At 51.0% G+C, this 17628-nt stretch overlaps 1 protein-coding gene across 1 annotated transcript in view; it reads right to left on the bottom strand.

Moving 5' to 3' along the window:
- LOC119097863 (intraflagellar transport protein 80 homolog) overlaps positions 1-17628 on the bottom strand; it is a 32647-nt gene that overhangs the window by 13601 nt on the left and 1418 nt on the right. The window contains exons 3-5 of the mRNA XM_037220811.1: positions 17412-17575; positions 16597-16794; positions 16119-16266 (exon numbers count right to left, since the gene is read on the bottom strand). Coding sequence (XP_037076706.1) covers positions 16119-16266; positions 16597-16794; positions 17412-17493 — 428 coding nt within the window. The 5' untranslated portion in view covers positions 17494-17575. The remainder of the gene's footprint in view (positions 1-16118; positions 16267-16596; positions 16795-17411; positions 17576-17628) is intronic.

Consider the following 17628-nt stretch of genomic DNA (forward strand, 5'->3'; position numbering starts at 1 on the left):
GTGATCAGAATTACCGCGCAACATAACGGAACATACCTGGCTTCAATTAAATACAAAATAGTTACAGCCTGAGCAGAGGCCTTGCTTGACATTAAATGTTAGCAACCACTTGAGCTTCGCTCCAGATTGGAAGTTCACAGCATAGTTCAGGTCAGGACGAAGTCTTATTTTGGGAAGTTGGCCTAGAGTGTCTGGCGTGTCTCCGCGGCGTAGTCTCCAGCACGTCCCTCCCGCGGCCGGGCGCCGGACCTGGGCCGCCGGCGGCGAGATCCCGGCCCTCCCCCCAGGGGTCGTCAGCCAACCGGCCGCTGGCTGGGGAGAACGCCGGCTGGGAAGATCCCAGGGACCGTCAGCCAACCGGCCGCTGGCTGGGGAGAACGCCGACTGGGGAGATCCCAGGGACCGTCAGCCAACCGGCCGCTGGCTGGGGAGAACGCCGACTGGGGAGATCCCAGGGACCGTCAGCCAACCGGCCGCTGGCTGGGGAGAACGCCGACTGGGGAGATCCCAGGGACCGTCAGCCAACCGGCCGCTGGCTGGGGAGAACGCCGGCTGGAGAGATCCCAGGGACCGCCAGCCAACCGGCCGCCGGCTGGGGAGGTCCCGGGCTTCCCTCCAGGGACCGTCAGCCAACCGACCGCCGGTTGGCGCGGAGGCGAGCAGTCGCTGTGGGTCGGCACGGATCACTGATTGAACTGGAACTAGCCGAGCCCACTGCATACTGAGCTGGAATGACGACTGCACACTTGGTACAAAAGACGTTGCGTAGCTAGTATGTTCCAAGCCAGTATTCTGTTCACCTGGTGAAAGTGTGCTCCCCAGCAGCGGCTAACCACACAAGTGACACGTAACCCCTAGCAAGGACGGGATTCAGCAGGTGACGTACCCAGAAGTGAGCGTGCCGAAGAAAGACAATATTGTGTTTCCGTGAGCGTGCGTATACTGCCAGGACTGCGAGACGACGCAAGGACAATGGCGTTCTAAAGGTATGGTGCAGCCGGCGGCGTTGTGCGTTATCTAGTATACTATCAACATGTGTGTAGTTATCGCTTCGTTCGTAGTCGTTAATCAGTCAAAATTGACCGAACATCCCACCTAGTTTATGATAGACAATTCCTGTTTGCAATGGTGTCTCCGCTGCCGCCAGTCGTCCCGTCTCTGGCTAACAAGAGCTCGTGCCGTGCTCACCGCTGGTTGTAGTACTCTGGCTAACAAGAGCTCGTGCCGTGCTCACCGCTGGTTGTAGTACTCTGGCTAACAAGAGTCGTGCCGTGCCGCTGCAAGGGGACTTTCATTTGTGTAAGCAACCGTGGGAAGGTTCGTAAAGACCGATGTCCGAATTTCAAGTCCCAATATTTAAGGCATGTGCCACTTTCGAGGGAGATTTCTAAAGTACACCCTGGTGAAGCCTAAGGTTCACTTTTTGTAACAGGGCTGAAAAGCGCCATTGCAGCACGAAGAATATATCATTTTCGGGTCCAGATTATGCATTCAACGGTTTGGCACGGCAACACACTTATTTCGTGACGAAAAGTCCGATGTATGTTATAGTATATGTATTGCAAATGGTAGCAAATAGTTCACTTGGGTAATTCAGCCTTCCAGCTGAGGGAACTCAGACGTTGGCTCTAACGTTACGCAGCCTTTCATACGAATGCTACTTACGCAGCCCCTATCCGAGGTTAATGTTGCTCTCAACCTGGGGGTTACGGCACTTGATCCAAAGGCCAAAATATTCGCTGCAAATGTTCCGCAGCCCCACAGGTGAGGACCGGCCAGTCATGAAGAGAACCCCCAACGAGTTGCCCAAGCAGGACTCATCTCCACGACAAGGGTTGTGGAAAACGGTGACCCTCAAATCGGGGTTGACATATGCCTAATGAACACTGCTCATGAATATCAGCTGGCCCACAGCCACCTGTCAACCAAGCTGCGGCTGTGTCCCACCGGGCGGAGACGCTGCATCGCAAACACCGGTCCACGTCACAGACGTGCCTATGAACTTCCCGGTGGCGCGGCATAACACACCGATTCAGGGAAATGCAACTGTTACCAGCAGCCACAGACCAGCACATGCTCAAAAGGCAAAAAAAGGCGGTGCGATTCATGCACAAACATTTGCGTGCTACTTTATTTGAAAGATAACCATCGTGAAAAACTGCATTAGATGCGTGCAATGTAGCATAATTTAGAACGCTGAACACTGAATTATTTCCCAATGTTCCATTGGGATGAGCACCAAGCCGCCAGACCAGGGCCTCTTTAACATGTTAAGAGCGGGGAAGCGACGCACATTCGGCCAAATACCCTCTTCCCCCCCCCCCCCTCCGCTCTAGTTCCGTTATATGTTGCCTCCAGAGCGCTGTATCTTGTGCTGTGAATTCTTATCTGCACGTAATAATAAGGCGGTCTAAATTGGAGAGGAATCGAATTGTTCTTCTAGGTCAGATGAGGTCATATTTGCAATGGGATATATCCCTGGGATTCCCCAAGACACACTCAAAAAATAATTTAAAAGGTCATGCTTTCTGGTCAGAAATTATCAAGCCGGGGCCCAAAGCTCCACCACCTATTGATAAACCCTTCAAGCACCAACTGGCTCAGCCGGTCGATTTCCGTTTACAGTACAGCACTGCGCCTGACCCGCGCCGCACCCGGCGATCCGCTGAGGGGAAGCACCCGCCTGTCTGAGCCCGGGCGCCTGGGGCACGGACGAGCACACGGGGCCGCCCGGTACAGCGCAGTCTAGTCCCGCCGCCTCCCAGCGGTCGCCGAGAGACGGATCAGACGCCAGCTGAACACGCCGGGGAATCCCCGCCGCCGATTACCATAATGATGAGGTTCGTCGCCCGTGGCGTGAGCGGGACTCTGCGATCGGCCAGCCACCAGGCCTCTTATTATTCGGAGATGATAGTGGTGAGGACGCCGGCTGGCAACTGACGGTGCCCCACGAGTCGCGGGGGCTCAGCTCACGGCACGGAAGTCGGGCCGGTGCTGGTCATGTGGTCGGTAGAGATCAAGTTGTGGTGTAATGCGAGCACTTGTAAAGAGTGCCGGCTTTCTGAAGGTCTTCAAAGCTATTTTGATAGGCTTCGGCAAGTTACAAAGCAGGACGTTCGGATGGGAAAGGCAACATGTCCAGCACGTATTGGCACGGAGTCTAAAACCATAACATTATGGTGCGACCAGGGAGCTCCACAAAAGCTAATGAGTCTTCCAAAACATCACAAAAACAATTTTATGTCGTATGTGATTTCATTTAAAACATACTAAGCTTAACTCTTTGACGCGCTGTCAGAAAAGGGCGTAACTTGGCACCAAAACCGAAGTACATGGAAAATACGAAAAACACGGCGAAGCTCAGTATTTGTCACCGAACCCGTCATAACCACCGATGAACTTTAACCCGAAGGCGTTTTTTCTTCGTAATCATGTCCCTACGAATCAGATCCCCGCCTTATGATGCTAGCGTGAAAAGAGCTACCGCGAAACGCAGTTCTACCCTATTTCCATTAAGGTATCCATCCACATTCTAACTCTCGTCCTGAAAAAGGGAGGTGAAATCCGCCCCTCTATCGGTTTTTGGCAAGTCTCCACAACGGAAAAACTGGCATTTTGTGCTGTTTTCCTTCCAATAACAACTTGGCTACGCATGGAAAAATTACATAACATTAGTTAAAAATATGACGGTCAATTTTAACCGAGTATACATAACTACGTACTGAGAGGAGCAAAACCCTTCCATGACATGTAGCAGCATAACATATTATCAATTTACCTAATTTCACATGTTCGGCTCGATTTGTTCATGTCGGTACCTATACACATGCAATACACGACACAATTTGATCACGGGAGGAAGCATGACCATGTGCCCCTCCTTCTGCATTACGCCACTCATTGTCTGTCTAAACATGGGAAGTTGAGGCAAAAAACGTGGATGGAAATCGATGACGGAAACGATGAATTGGTAATACTTTGTAACCTGAGGTAGCAGACGTATCTCGGTGTGCATGGATACCTATGCCATTGGATTTACTACATATTTTACTCGCGGCATTTGCACTTGTAATGGACTACATTGACAAAAAACAAGGTGTTTCTTGAACAGGGCACACAAACAGAATACAAAATGTGTCTTTACCAGGCGCTTAACCGACCCTCTGCACGGTCAGCGCATTTGCACACAAAAGGGGTTGTAGATTCCAACCACTCCGATAATCGGGTATTTCTGGCTTTTGTACTTTCTGAGATAGAAGCTTTCATATTTTCTGAGACTGAAGAGATTTCGCTTCTCCCTCTCCTCACCTTCCACGGTAAAGGATTCTCAGATGCCTTCGGGTGTTGATAAAAGGTTCTTAAACCACAAACCAGCATTGCAGAACTAGTTCATAGAGCACCAGGATTAATTTCGACATAGCATTTCATCGTTACGCACACCGTTTCATTACAACGCATCCGGTTTTCAAAGTATATGAAGCGGTGTGTGTCGCTCTTGAGTTTCATTGCACGGATGCGAGTGACCGCCGCCCTGACGAACAAGCTGCAGACCGGACGCCAGGACGAATGGCTCGGATGCGAGTGACCACCGCCCTGACGAACCAGCTGCAGATCGGACGCCAGGACGAATGGCTCGGATGTGAGTGACCGCCGCCCTGACGAACAAGCTGCAGACCGGACGCCAGGACAAGTGGCTCGCATGGGCAGAGGGCTGTAACACGCTGGATCCACGGGACCCTATCGAGGCATGAGGTAGCGAGCGCGAACGCCGAGCAGAGCGCGTGTCCTGTTCGTGCTGTGCGGGCGGTCGGCCGGCGGCCGACCATAAAGATGGGGGCGGCAGGCGCCAGGCATCAGTTGGGTGGCCGGTGGCGCGGCAGGCGGCAGGCAGCGGCACTGGAGGACGCCACGCCGTCAGACCGCAGCCAGCGCACCATGACACCACTCTGGCCCTGCCTGGTGCTGGCTGCCACTCTTCCCCTGGTGTGCGGACAGGCGCGCTTAGGGACCTTCACAGGTGAGAACTGGCCACTGCCGTGCCATTTGGCTGCCTCGGCTTGTTTTGTACAGCGACATGTGTCTGCATGATGGTTCAGTCAGATAAGAATAACATCAGAGTTACTATTCTTTTAACAGAAGTGGTGGCCCACCCGGCCCCGCCCTCCCCCACCCTTTGTTGAGTTTAAGTGTGACCCTGCCCCCGTGCACTGGGCACTGGAACAGACCTTAAGGCTGCCGATTGTGGTGTTTGAATCTTTTGACATGGTCCTACAATTTGGCAACATTCCCAGCCAGTTTTTTTAAAGGAACTCTGGAAAATGCAAAACCTTCAGCGCGGTCACTAGCAGCTCCAGGGGGAGGGGGAGGGCAGGACGTAACTTGATTCGAGGAATGCGTACATTTTGTATTACACGCATGGTCAATTTGACGCACGCCACTGGGGCCAAGCACATCAGGGACACAGGATGGAGCGATGGCTTGTGAGAGGATGGGCGGTGCCACGTAAACAGGCCCAGCTATATCGCAGGTCGACAGCTCAACCCGGACAAGACGTCCATGCTTCGAGTCCGACGCTGTGTTGATGGCGTGTGTTAACACGTCGCTGTGGCCGGCAGAGTCATTCGGTTCGAGCTGTGTGACAAGTGACAGCTTCGTGGGCGACTGCCGGCCGGCCGGACGGTGCTTCACCCGCGGCAGCGCCACCTCCGGCTGTCCGACCTCCGAGGTATGCTGCCTGCGCGTCAGTGGCGCCGCCACGCGGCCAGGACGGACATCACAGCAGGTCCGACCGGCCCAGAGACAGCCAGCGCAGCAGTTCAGGCCGGTCCAGAACCAGCCGACGCGGCAGTTCAGGCCGGTCCAGAACCAACCGACGCGGCAGTCCAGGCCGGCCCAGAACCAACCGACGCGGCAGTCCAGGCCGGTCCAGAACCAGCCGGCGCGGCAGTTCAGGCCGATCCAGAACCAGCCAGTGCAACAGACCCAGCCCATCCAAACTCAGGCAGTGCAGCAGATCCAGATCCAGCGCCAGCCAGTACAGCAGAGCCGACCAAGTACGCCGATGAGGCAGATCCCGTCCGAGTGTCAGTTCGGTGCGTATAGCACCGGGTCGCAGCAGGGGTCATTGTCAGCGTACGCCCGCTCTGGCCGCAGGCGTCGGCAGGCCAGTCGGGGGAGCGGAGGGAGAGGGGAGAGAGGAGGGAGAGGGGGCAGGGGAGGCAGGGGAGGAAGGCGGGGGACACGTGGACCAGGCTCTCGCAGAGGAGGATCGCCTCTCAATAACCTTCTCAACCGACTAGGCACTCTGGGTAGCGGAATTCGCCCTCGCCCCGGGGGTATAACTTCTCCAGTCATAACTCCCCCTGGCAACACCGATATAACGACGGTCTCTGTCGTCGGTGGTGGACCGGTCCCCAACCCCCAATCCCAAGGTATAGGCGTAATCCGCCAGCGACAGCGTCGTCGGGGTTACCCCAGGTATCAACAGGTGTATGCCAGAATCACTTCTCGGAGGCAGCCCACGTTCGACCCCTGCGCCCAGTTCTGACTCGGCGCCCGGGTACACCTGCCCACCGTGCGCTGATGAAAGTGTGTCTCAAATCTCATTCCAGGGATTTTCCAGCAATTTCAACCATGTTCATGTCGTACGCGGCTTGGTGAGCACATCCTGAGCACACAACACCAATAGGGCGATGCAGGCTTCCGCCACAGCTTGCGACATTCCCAGTTACAGGGGACTCATGTAGTGCATGAGTATGATCCTTGCGCACCTTCTGAAATCACACATTTGTGCTGGTAACGTGGTGTGAAGTATTTAAAAGCCAATGAGGTCATTGATTCTGCCGAATTCGACCTCCCTGCCCTCGATCTTACCTCACTTAACTCAAGCTCAATCACACCCTCACCTAACTTTCTAGTCATGTACTGGAGGCTCTGACGTTATTCTGGTGATGCCGTGTCGACTTGTGGCTGGTTTGGGGCCCATGCATCTGTTATGCATAGCCATGCAGCGCAAGGATCAGGTCAACGTTCACAGCAAAACATGACAGCAATTCCATGACCCAAATTATATGCTGTCTTTTATGCGAATTTCCTCCAGAATTCCTGTGCGTCAAGACACAGCTTATCCTTTCAAAGACAATCTCAAACACCGCTGCAACATACCGCGCCTAGCACTGTCAGGTACGAAACAGCACAGCGTGTGTTTTCGCCGCATCCCGTCCGCGGTAATTGGTGATGTAATCTCAGTGTTGGCATTTGTGTGATACGTGGTGTGTTACGATGCGTCCCAACGTGTATGTGTCATTTATGACATTGGCGTATTCTAGTATGCTGACCCCTTGATACAGGGAGCCCGCTCCGGTTCCACCCAGCTGCCATCCTGTCTGGCGACAGCGCGCGAGCAAAAGAGCGTCCGCATATAACGCGTGATAGATACTGCAATCCAGACCTGCTACGTTGCCAACTTTTATTGATCACAAGCGTCAAGAACTGCGTAGATGATAGATAAGTGTTAATGTTTCGTGTGATTGATTGAATCGTAGATAAAATGATTCGTAAATTCGTGTGAATGTCGAGCTGTCGCGTGATATGTGAATGAAGTAAAGGATATTTAAAAGAATATATTGCGTCTTTTCCTAGCGAGGTTTTTCGGCGGACTTAACGATATTCTATGAACTTCGAACACCGTCAGATTATAGCCGAAGGCTTTACCGAATTCGACATAAGAGTAGGAGCTAGGCATTTTAGCAAGTTCCTACTCATACACTGAGTAGCCATCCAAACTTTAAGAAGTTGAATGCAAGATGTACAAGACTAAACTTTGCATTGGCGACAGAGACACACCCACAATAAAGCTGACTTTAAAATGCCAACACGAAAAGCAGTCTCCGGGACAGCATTTGTGGACGACGGCATGTGCACGTACACCCCACGGAACGTAGCAAGAGGCCCTCAGTGTACGTCCCGCCTCCGTCAGAGTGACAGGGTGTTCTACAGACAGCAGCCCGTCCAACTGACACAGTGAGCTACCGGTGTCATATCCGGCGCACACGTGCCCCTGCCTAATGATCACAGCCTTCGTATTATTTGGTAGACGAGCACAAAGCAGTAAAAACAGAAACCACAGCATCATCGTATTTGGTGTGGCGACGCAGAATGGTGGTTCCCCACTCAAAGAAAGTGGATGGCGCAAAATCCAGAGTCGCAGCGCAAACTCCAGCAAGAGGAGCAAAACACGCCGTGATTCCAGCAGCGTCGCAGAGACAGGATTCTGAATGCAAATTCCAGCTATATCTTGATAACGCATCCAATGGTAGTAGTTGGACAAAAGACACTGAGGCGAAGACGAGAGAGGGGAGGGGGGGGGGGGGGCGCACACACAAATGCTTTGCATTTTGGCATGATTTGCAACCACATTAGGGCACAGCGCCACGCTCTCGAAAACATCCTCTACCCCTTCCTTCTTACGCTTCCATTCAGCTACATAAAAACCTCCCTTCCATGCGTAATGTAATTTATAGACAAACTAACTATTCATACGCCATATGTATGGATGAAGAACTTTGTCACCACCATTAGACTCCCTACCCAAGTTAAATGTTAACATTTTATCACGGAGGCAGTCCCTGCTCATGCAAGAGACCCTGTCTGTTAAAACACTGCGCATGTTTTTCTTGCCAACTTAATGTCACCCTCATGTTGAGGGACGCATACACAATTGAGTGTCCGGTACCGAGGTCAATCTGAAGACAATGCTGAGCTAAACTTGTACTACGCGTACCTTTATCTAAGTCCCGGTTATCGGTCCGATTGTTTGTCGGTGTCGGTGACGCCTGGGCGCATGCTGTCCGCACGGTCAGGCTGTTTGTCGGTGTCTGTGACGCCTGGGCGCGTGCTGTCTGCACGGTCAGGCCATTCGTCGGTGATGGGCAGCCGAGGATAATTCGAATTAAGATCGGAACGGATCATGCGACGTTAACCCTCTCGGCGAGGGGCGTTTACATGGGCGAAACCGGCTTTACGTCGGATTAACGGTCGATAGTTCGATCCCGCTTAGTTCGAATCAAGGAACGGATTATGGGCGAAAACTGCGCTTTTGAGGCGAACTGAACAAAACGAGAAGAAAAAAGCAGGTACTCTGCGTATGGATGGCGAATGTCACGAGCCATGGTGGGCGCGAGACAGCTTTGAGGGCGAGGAGGAAGATGGACTCCGTTGGAAAAATGATATGTGCGGGACTCATAGGCTTTATAGCTACAGCACAAGCCATAACACTTGAAACACAAGAGTTGCGCAGTCAGCACTGCCAAATCTGTCACATAAGCAGTGTTATATGCAATTTTTTACTAGCGGGAAACTTTGGCTAGCAGGAAATCAGTATTTTCTTGTATTGGCCAATGACACTCACAAACTTACCACACTCATATCAGTATGCCACCCAGCATCATGTCATCTACTTTGCGCAGCCCAAGAAACACATTACCTACTCCCACACTAATGCATTTATGAGCAGCCTGCAACAGTGAGCTAAGCTACAGAAATGACTCATGAATGCTACATAGTGAGTGGCAAAAATTGTGTAACTATGTTGTCTTTCCCCATCCAATGCATCATCAGTACCTGAGGGCAGCATTGCCATTTAGACTTGGCATGGACTGGCAAGTCAGAATGCAGCTATTTGCTTTCTTGACATAATAGGGTTGAAAAACTGCTTTGATATCCTTGCAGTCAACAGCATTGGCTGATATGGACTGATGGCTAGGTGGCACAAACAGCTGTGTTCGCACAGTCCAAAGATCATAACATGTGAACCAGCCCCAGAGCTGTCATGACAAAAGCAATCTGGGCTCAAAATTCATAACAAATGATTAATTACAACAACAGCTCAATTATCCAGCTCATGGTTTGCAAAGATACATGTCACAAAAAAGCACCAAGGTAACATATTTACTCACCAGTACAAAAACAGGTAATGATGTGCACCACAGATGTTCTCTGCTTATCATGTGGCATTATGTTGGGTTTACTTAGTTTATGCACTGTTTTCTCCCACATGAAATGCACAAACCTGGATTTGACAGAGTACTGATGACAGCTATTTTCATCCAGTGCTCACATTTGCTTTCTTGACATTTTGGAACCATCACTGGGCAATTTTGGTCCCATCATTAAAAATAGTTCACATTCTGCACTGACTGCAATGATCTATTGCCTATATTTGTTGATCCTTTGCATCATGCATGAATTATTGAGTTACCTATCTCACACAGATTAAACCAACAAGCAACAAACAGCCTAATTGCATCAAAAACAAATATTCCAGCCCCCGCTTCCTTGCCAGTTGGTCTACCAGTGTGACGTAACTTCATATTTCCTTGACAAGCCAGTCACCAATATCCAGCACATCCCTCCTGCCAATAGGTGGTCAACCAAATGTTCAAGTCACAGGAGGAATGTCTGCAAAATCAATCCTGGGGCATTTATGCATTCACCTAATGAAAGAAACTATCGGTACTCCCTGCAAGAATTGTTGAACAGTTGAATTACCTACCTAGTGGCCTGCAAAGACACCCATCACAAAAAAGCACCAAGGTGACATATTTAATCACCAGCACAAAAACCGGTGATGATATGCAACACAGACATGTTCTCCATGCAGCATGTGCCATCGTGTTAGGTGTTAGTTTATGCACTGTTTTCCTGCACATGGAACACACAAACTTGGATTTAGCAGAGTAATGATGACAACTATTTTCATCCAGTGTTCACATTTGCTTTCTTGCTGTTTTGACCCCATCATTGGGCAATTTCGGTCCTACCATTAAAAAAGTTCACATTCCAAGCTGACTGCAATGATCTATACTTGTTCATCCGTCATATCATGCAGCAATTTTTAAGCTACCTTTCTCACACAAATTAAACTGACAAGCAACCAGCATCCTAATTTGTGGAACATCTGCAAAAACACCCCTGGGGACTTAAGGTATTAACTTAATGAATGAAACTTGGAGGCATTCTCTGCAAGAATTTTGAGCAATCCAAAAATTAAAATGAGAACAAGTCAAAGCTATATAAAATAACCATATTACCTCCATCTGGCTTTTGGACGCATGGAGCCTGCCCCAGATGTAAGCTAATCTAACCTTTAGGCGGAAAGATAGCACCAAACACTGTCGACGCCTGCTGTCTGCATAGATCAAGCGCCTAGCAAGGCTAAATTACGTGAGCATTTCTGTGCTGCTAGCCACTCAAGGCCCTCAATAATAAGAGTAGTTTTAGCAGCATGATGTCAACTTCACCTTCCTTCTCTTTTCCCTTACCATCTTGGACTTGAACCGTCTCGAGCAATAGCTAAAAACCCGTGGAAAAGCGGTAACACCGCACAAAGCTGAAATGGCTATGAACAGAACTGCGTGCGCCAGGCATTTTTCTTTTTTTTTTTGTTTAGACAGCTGACGGCCGATAATTCGGACGAAATCCCTTCCTGAACGGATGATCCTCTCACGGGAAGGGGTTTCCTCCGGCGCACGATTCGAATCAGCGGAACGGCGCGTGAGTGTATACATGGGCCGGATAGTTCGGATCGAGGACGGGTCCCGGCTTAATTCGAATCACAGCTGCCCATGTAAACAGGGTAAGTGACGCCTGGGCGCGTGATGTCCGCACGGTCAGGCCATTCGTCGGTGTCAGTTACCCGGTTTACATGGGCAGCCGAGGATAATTCGAATTAAGATCGGAACGGATCATGCGACGTTAACCCTCTCGGCGAGGGGCGTTTACATGGGCGAAACCGGCTTTACGTCGGATTAACGGTCGATAGTTCGATCCCGCTTAGTTCGAATCAAGGAACGGATTATGGGCGAAAACTGCGCTTTTGAGGCGAACTGAACAAAACAAGAAGAAAAAATCCGGTACTCTGCGTATGGATGGCGAATGTCACGAGCCATGGTGGGCGCGAGACAGCTTTGAGGGCGAGGAGGAAGATGGACTCCGTTGGAAAAATGATCTGTGCGGGACTCAAAGGCTTTATAGCTACAGCACAAGCCATAGCACTTGAAACACAAGAGTTGCGCAGTCAGCACTGCCAAATCTGTTATATAAGCAGTGTTATATGCAAATTTTTACTAGCGGGAACTTTGGCTAGCAGGAAATCAATATTTTCTTGTATTGGCCAATGACACTCACAAACTTACCACACTCATATCAGTATGCCACCCAGCATCATGTCATCTACTTTGCGCAGCCCAAGAAACACATTACCTACTCCCACACTAATGCATTTATGAGCAGCCTGCAACAGTGAGCTAAGCTACAGAAATGACTCATGAATGCTACATAGTTTAGTGGCAAAATTGTGTGTAACTATGTTGTCTTTACCCATCCAATGCATCATCAGTACCTGAGGGCAGCATTGCCATTTAGACTTGGCATGGGCTGGCAAGTTCAGAATGCAGCTATTTGCTTTCTTGACATACTAGGGTTGAAATACTGCTTTGATATCCTTGCAGTCAACAGCATTGGCTGATGTGGACTGATGGCTAGGTGGCACAAACAGCTGTGTTCGCACAGTCCAAAGATCATTACATGTGAACCAGCCCCAGAGCTGTCATGACAAAAGCAATCTGGGCTCAAAATTCATAACAAATGATTAATTATAACAACAGCTCAATTATCCACCTCATGGTTTGCAAAGATACATGTCACAAAAAAGCACCAAGCTAACATATTTACTCCCCAGTGCAAAAACAGGTAATGATGTGCACCACGGATGTTCTCTGCACATCATGTGGCATTATGTTAGGTGTACTTAGTTTATGCACTGTTTTCTTCCACATGAAATGCACAAACCTGGATTTGGCAGAGTACTGATGACAGCTATTTTCATCCAGTGCTCACATTTGCTTTCTTGACATTTTGGAACCATCACTGGGCAATTTTGGTCCCATCATTAAAAAAGTTCACATTCTGCACTGACTGCAATGATCTATTGCCTATATTTGTTGATCCTTTGCATAATGCAGGAATTATTGAGTTACCTATCTCACACACATTAAACCGACAAGCAACAAACAGGCCAATCACATCAAAAACAAATATCCCAGCCCCCGCTTCCTTGCCATTTGGTCTACCAGTGTGATGTAACTTCATATTTCCTTGACGAGCCAGTCACCAATATCCAGCACATCCCTCCTGCCAATAGGTGGTCAACCAAATGTTCAAGTCACAGGAGGAATGTCTGCAAAATCAATCCTGGGGCATTTATGTATTCACTTAATGAAAGAAACTATTGGTACTCCCTGCAAGAATTGTTGAACAGTTGAAGTACCTACCTCATGGCCTGCAAAGACACCCATCACAAAAAAGCACCAAGGTGACATATTTAATCACCAGCACAAAAACCGGTGATGATATGCAACACAGACATGTTCTCCATGCAGCATGTGCCATCGTGTTAGGTGTTAGTTTATGCACTGTTTTCCTGCACATGGAACACACAAACTTGGATTTAGCAGAGTAATGATGACAACTATTTTCATCCAGTGTTCACATTTGCTTTCTTGCTGTTTTGACCCCATCATTGGGCAATTTCGGTCCTACCATTAAAAAAGTTCACATTCCAAGCTGACTGCAATGATCTATACTTGTTCATCCGTCATATCATGCAGCAATTTTTAAGCTACCTTTCTCACACAAATTAAACTGACAAGCAACCAGCATCCTAATTTGTGGAACATCTGCAAAAACACCCCTGGGGACTTAAGGTATTAACTTAATGAATGAAACTTGGAGGCATTCTCTGCAAGAATTTTGAGCAATCCAAAAATTAAAATGAGAACAAGTCAAAGCTATATAAAATAACCATATTACCTCCATCTGGCTTTTGGACGCATGGAGCCTGCCCCAGATGTAAGCTAATCTAACCTTTAGGCGGAAAGATAGCACCAAACACTGTCGACGCCTGCTGTCTGCATAGATCAAGCGCCTAGCAAGGCTAAATTACGTGAGCATTTCTGTGCTGCTAGCCACTCAAGGCCCTCAATAATAAGAGTAGTTTTAGCAGCATGGTGTCAACTTCACCTTCTTTCTCTTTTCCTTTACCATCTTGGACTTGGACCGTCCCGAGCAATACCTAAAAACCCGTGGAAAGCGGCAACACCAAACAAGCTGAAATGGCCATGAACAGAACTGCGTGAGCCAGGCATTTTTCTTTTTTTTGTTTTAGACAAGCTGACGGCCGGATTAATTCGGACGAAATCCCTTCCTGAACGGATGATCCTCTCACGGGAAGGGATTTCCTCCGGGCGCACGATTCGAATCAGCGGAACGGCGCGTGAGTGTTATACATGGGCCGGATAGTTCGGATCGAGGACGGGTCCCGGCTCAATTCGAATCACAGCTGCCCATGTAAACAGGGTAAGTGACGCCTGGGCGCGTGCTGTCTGCACGCTCCGGTTGTTTGTCGGTGTCGGTGACGCCTGGGCGCGTGATGTCCGCACGGTCCGGTTGTTTGTCGGTGTCGGTGACGCCTGGGCGCGTGCTGTCTGCACGCTCCGGTTGTTTGTCGGTGTCGGTGACGCCTGGGCGCGTGATGTCCGCACGGTCCGGTTGTTTGTCGGTGTCGGTGACGCCTGGGCGCGTGATGTCCGCACGCTCCGGTTGTTTGTCGGTGTCAGTGACGCCTGGGCGCGTGCTGTCTGCACGGGCGTTGCACTCTCAGAACTTTTGTAAGTCACCGTGACGACAAAATAATCCTTGGACTTATGCTGTCACTACTAACATTGTGACTGGCTTTGCTGGCGACTTTGTACTGTTCTGAAATGAACAAGGGAACAAAGCCTACAAATATTCCTGCCATTTGACGAGAACGTCCTGGTATGATGACCCCTTCATCACTTTACTCCCTGTCCACCTGACTGTTTTACCGAGCTATTTTTGCTTACAACCAATTCATTTTCTCGCTGTCAAGCTATCGGTATAAATACCTAAAACGCACCCCTTGGCGTGACTGTTGTTGTGCTTATCAAGTTCCTCACAGCCCTACAGCATCATCACGGAGGGCGTCGCCGTCTCCACTCACCTCTCATCCCCCAGCCCGCGGTCCAGCACACACAGCACAGTTTCACGTCACGGAGACCAACGGTGCTTTCGGCATGATAGCTCAGCTGCAAATGCTTCAAGGGATCCGCAGATAAGGGTGAAACGCTATTGGTTAATTTCTGCTTCTAAAAGCAAAGGCTAGAAGCCTCGGCCACCGCATGACACAGATGCATTTACGCACCCAGCCACGGTCACGGCCTGCATGACATTCATGCAGCAGCCAATCGCAGGTCAGAAGCCGGAGATGTCACCGAGCGACTACACAAAAGGCGTGTTTTCCCCAGTCGTACGGCGGCAAGTCGCCCGACGCTCCGGGGAACGCGACGCTTCAGGGCCACCTCCGACCAGGCCGGTCTGGAGACGTGATCATTGACGCTGTTGACGCATGCGGCATATGCAACTCTGCGGGCTACCGCAGCGCGGTGGGCATGGCACAAATGACGCCTGGTCATTGGAGGTATGGGATTGAAGGACAGCTGGTGGCAGCTGTAGGAGGCGTTGAATAGAACCTCGTTTCGGACCCAGGCCTTGAATATGGTAGGAAATCGAGGGCATGTGTGCGTGTGCCGTGCGGATCATGCTTAGAGTGCATCACGTCGGTCCTGATTGTTCCCTCCAATATGAAACCCGGGGTGCAAATCGCACCAGGGTTTCGTTGCCTCATTAAGCGTGAAAATTACATTCGACGCGTACAGCTATGCTGTAACCGTCGAATTGAGCAGCACGCGCGTTTGATGAGCCTCAAGCTTGATAGCGGAGCATCGTACAAAGTATAAAATACAATTCCATCAGAAGGCCGACAGTTTTCGCTTATTGTGCCTCCCTTGCGCATTTTCTCTGCGTGCGAAGGGCGGGCGAGGGAAGCCGTGACAGTCTCAAAGCAAACGCCCAGTCCCCAAACGAGCAGCCCGTGCTGTCGCCCCAGTCCAGCCATGCCTGGTCGACGGGAGCGACACTGAGCAGCGGCGGGCCCGGACGCACGCGACCCGAGAGCGCCGAGCGGCGCCGGTGACACTCACGGAGATTCCTTCTGCAGGATGGTCATGTTGAGCAGCTCCTTGTCGACGAAGATGACGGCCGGGTAGTACCAGACGGAGAGGCGCGACTCCTGCAGACCAGCCAGCATGTTGGCCTGGTGACTCCAGCACAGCGAGTGCACCATCATACCTGCGACGGCGGGGCGGAACGGCGTCACCACCGCACGCGGGGCAGTTACCTCGCCTGCCCTCGTCAGGGGCCTCGACACCTCCCGTCATACCGGATGCCTGGACGGACTCAAAGCCTTTCGATGTCGGAGATACATCACGTAGCCCCCACGAAATACATTTTCCGATGTGTAGGCGCCGCCATGAAGACTATTTCAAATAACTGCGTGGCGCATCGCAATCTCTCACAGCACCGTCGGCTCAGCGGCAGCCTCGCGCGCCGGTGTCAGTGATGTCACGCTCGCGGGTGCGCCGCCGCGCGGTCCGTCGAAACCCAGCGTCGCCGGCGTACCGAGACGGAGCAGCTTGCGCGCGCCGCCCACCCGGCGCGTCGTGAGCAGGAAGAGATCCTTGTTGGCGTCGACGAAGGCGAGCTTGCGCTGGGCGGCCGGCAGCTGCTGGTCCAGCGCCAGCTCCAGCACGTCGCACTTGTGAGTGAACGGCTTGTCGATCACTGGTTTGCCGGTCATGGCGTCCATCAGCTGGATCACTGACCGGCGACACGGAGCCAAGTCACCGGAGGGACCTCACGGGCACCACTTCAAGTTGGCCATATACGCCAGGTCAAACTCATCAAGAAAGCGCGGGTGACAAGCGTGGAAAAAATTAATCATGCAACGTTACAGGCAGCGGGCGCGAGCGTCATAAGAATTACTTTTTCATATTATCACAACGCAGGACACAAATGCACTATTTGCAGTGGCAAGGAATTATCCAACTATACAGGTTCTTGTGGCCCCATCAGTTTAGTCACAAATTGCTCACAAACGGATGTCACTAAGTTACCCATCGAAAAGTGTACCTATTACAGGCACGATAGTGCATTTGTGACTTCTTAACTTCAAATATGAACTCCGGCCTCCCTGCTTACCATGGTCAAAGACCCCACCAAAAACGACCAACAAAAAACAAAACGAAACAAAAACGGGGGCATTCATACATTCCGAGCGGCAGACGTCCTGGGCCCATCCACAGCTAGACGTCTACCCTTCTCCTCGCCTACACAGGTTTTCATAGCCTTGGTCACGTCAGTGGCCGGAGTTGAAGGGCGTGGCGGGATGGGGGAGCAGCGCCGCCCCGGTACCCTCCCAGCTGCCGACGGCTCACCTTTCTCGCTGTCACTGTCCCGGCAGGCGAACGTATCGTTGCTGAGTGAGGCGGTCTGTTCGGACACGCTGTCCAGTCGCATGCCTTGCCAGCGGGGTGTGCACTGGAGCCGCGCCTCGTACGTGTACACGTACACAGAGTTGCCGTCCACCAGCGCGAACACCCTGCAGCAGAGCACACAGACCACCGGCTGAGCACGCACTGCGGGAGCACACCC

This window comes from Pollicipes pollicipes, unplaced genomic scaffold (genome assembly GCF_011947565.3).
Source record: "Pollicipes pollicipes isolate AB1234 unplaced genomic scaffold, Ppol_2.1 Scaffold_4621;HRSCAF=5438_pilon_pilon_pilon, whole genome shotgun sequence".
Lineage (NCBI taxonomy): Eukaryota > Metazoa > Arthropoda > Thecostraca > Pollicipedomorpha > Pollicipedidae > Pollicipes > Pollicipes pollicipes.